The 2462-nt window shown below is 46.8% G+C and overlaps 1 protein-coding gene across 2 annotated transcripts in view; it reads left to right on the plus strand.

Moving 5' to 3' along the window:
* Nucleotides 1-1472: 1472 nt before the first annotated feature.
* Nucleotides 1473-2462, plus strand: part of LOC114046334 (major facilitator superfamily domain-containing protein 9-like) — a 22617-nt gene continuing 21627 nt past the window's right edge. Inside the window, exon 1 of one of the 2 annotated variants that reach the window (XM_027866639.1) lies at nt 1473-1616. In XM_027866639.1, coding sequence (XP_027722440.1) covers nt 1485-1616 — 132 coding nt within the window. In that variant the 5' untranslated portion in view covers nt 1473-1484. Of the gene's footprint in view, nt 1617-1815; nt 1833-2462 lie in introns of those variants that run through there. The other variant, XM_027866640.1, reaches the window with a different exon arrangement.

Genomic DNA, 2462 nt, shown 5'->3' on the forward strand with positions numbered 1-2462 from the left:
ACAACTAGTAAGTGTTTAAGGTCAGATTTGACTCATGAAGATGAGTCTTCCTGATTCCAAGAGATCCAAGGGGGTTCCTTTACTATCACTGGGCACATCATTGAGTGCCATTTGGCAGCTTTGTTGGAGCAGTTAATTAGTCCAACTAACCTGGAGAACAATTTGGAACTATACCCATACATATCCTTTGGCCCAGCAATATCACCAGTAGATTTATTCCTCAAAGATGTATATATGAAAAAAAAAAAGTTAAAAAGACCCATACAAACAAAAATATCTATAACAGTTCTTTTAGTGGTAGCAAAAATTTGGAAATTTGGGGAATGCCCATCAATTGGGAATTGACCAAACAAGCTGTAATATATAAATGTGATGGAATACTATTTTGCTGTAAGAAATGTAGAATGGGATGGTTTCAGGAAAACTTGGGAAGACCTATATGAACTGATGCAATGTGAAGTGAGGAGAACCAGGAGAACAATTTACATGGTAACAACAATATTGTATATATATAATAAAATATGAAAGACTTATCATTACAATGATCAGTGAAGGGGATAACTTCAGAAAGATCTGGGAAGACTTTTATGAACTGATGCAACATTGAAGTGAGCAGAACCAAGAGAACAATGTACACAGCTACAGCATTATTGTAAAGATAATCGACTGTGAAAGACTTTCTAACTCTGATCGATACAATGATCCACCATAATTCCAAAGAACCTATTAATGAAAAATGCTATCTACCTCCACAGTGAGAACTGATGGATTTCTGAATGCAGATTGAAGCACATTGTTTTCCTCTTTCTTCTCGATTTTTTTGGTGGGAGAGGTGGGATTGGAATATGACTCAGGCAGAAAAATGCTTTGTTTGACTCCGTATATAGAACAAATATTGTAATTCTTGCCTCCTTAATGATTGGTGGGGTCCTTAATGAGTATTTGGAACTGAAAATAAAAATAAAACTGAAAAAAAAAACAGGGTCACTTAACTTCTGTCTGTCTCACCCTCCGAAACTGTAAAATAGGGGTAATAACAGTTCCTACCTCTCAGGGTTGTTGTAAGGCTCAAATAAGATTCTATTTGTAAAGTGTTATGTAGATTTATAAAGTGTGAACAGGAAGTGCTTAATCAATGCCTATCACTTTCCCCTTTCTTCCAGCAGCAGGCAGGCAGGGCAATGCACTTTGCAGAAAGGTTGCGGCTGCAGAAGCAAGCCCCCGCGCCAGCTTCCCCACCCCTGCACCAGCTCCGTAACCTAGACCCGAGGCTCTCGGCCAGCCGGCTGCCAGCAAGGCTGTGCCTCGAGGGCGCCCAGTACGCAGGCGCTGCCCTCCGCTCCTCTTCCGCTAGAGGCGGGGCTGAGCCGAGAGCCGGGGCGGAGCAGCCGGAGCCGCATCGTGGCCGCAGGCTGCCCCCCGCCGCTGCCGCATCTCCCCGTCCCCCCGCTCCCCATCGGGCTGGGGTCCTCTCTGGATGGAGGATGGGGGCGGCTGTTCCCAGAGCAAAGCCCCGGCCTGCGGAGGAGCGGGAGCGGGCGGAGGCGGGGACCTCGGCTCGCTCCTGCCGCGGGCCCGGCAGATGCTTGCTTTACCTCTACCTGGTGGGCTTCCTGGTGAGTCCCGGGAGGGCGGCTCACAGGTGGGGGGGCGCACACGGAGCCGCAGCAGCTGAGCCGGGGGAGGAGGGGGGGCGGAGCGCTAGGAGCAGGGCCCCAGGCAGCCTTCATTTCACCCCAGGTCCCCCCCTTCAGCTCCATGCCCTACCCTCCATCCTCCAGACTCACCTGCTTTAAGGTCAGCAAGTCCCAGCGCTTAATGACTATGGAAAGGTAAGAGTCTCCGGGGCGCCCTAGAAGTGATGCAGCGAACCATGCAATACCTGCTTTGTGGGGAGAGGGCTACAGCTGTTTCCCAAGTGAGTTGACAGCTGTTAACTAGGTGGCCCAGTGGACAAAAAAAACTGGGCCTGGAGTTTTAAAGACCCGAATTCAAATCTGGCCCCAGACACTTCCTAGCTGTGTGACCCTGGGCAAGGCACTTAACCCTGTTTGTCTGAGTTTCCTCATCCGTAAAATGAGCTGGAGAAAGAAATGGCAAACCACTCCGGTATCGTTGCCAAGAAAACCCCAAATGAGATAAGAAGTCTGACACGACTGAACAACATCAAAAACTATAATTAACACACATGCAGAGATGGTTGCTAGAATGGAAACTCCACCAGGCAGGTCATAGGGAAACCTTGCCATGGATTGATTATCTCCAAATCAAACACCATAGCATCAAAGTTCAAGAGCTTGTTAAGGGTAATTCGAGGTCATTCAGCGGTGGCAAACTCCAAGCTGACAAAAAAAGAAAAGAAAGAAAAAAAACAACAGCAACAAAACTGCTACTAAATGAGACTCAAACAAGATTAAAATATAATCGAGAAGTGTTTACCAAAATAAATAAAAATACATTAC

This window comes from Vombatus ursinus, unplaced genomic scaffold, assembly GCF_900497805.2.
Source record: "Vombatus ursinus unplaced genomic scaffold, bare-nosed wombat genome assembly UNPS02014781.1, whole genome shotgun sequence".
In the NCBI taxonomy this organism is placed as follows: domain Eukaryota; kingdom Metazoa; phylum Chordata; class Mammalia; order Diprotodontia; family Vombatidae; genus Vombatus; species Vombatus ursinus.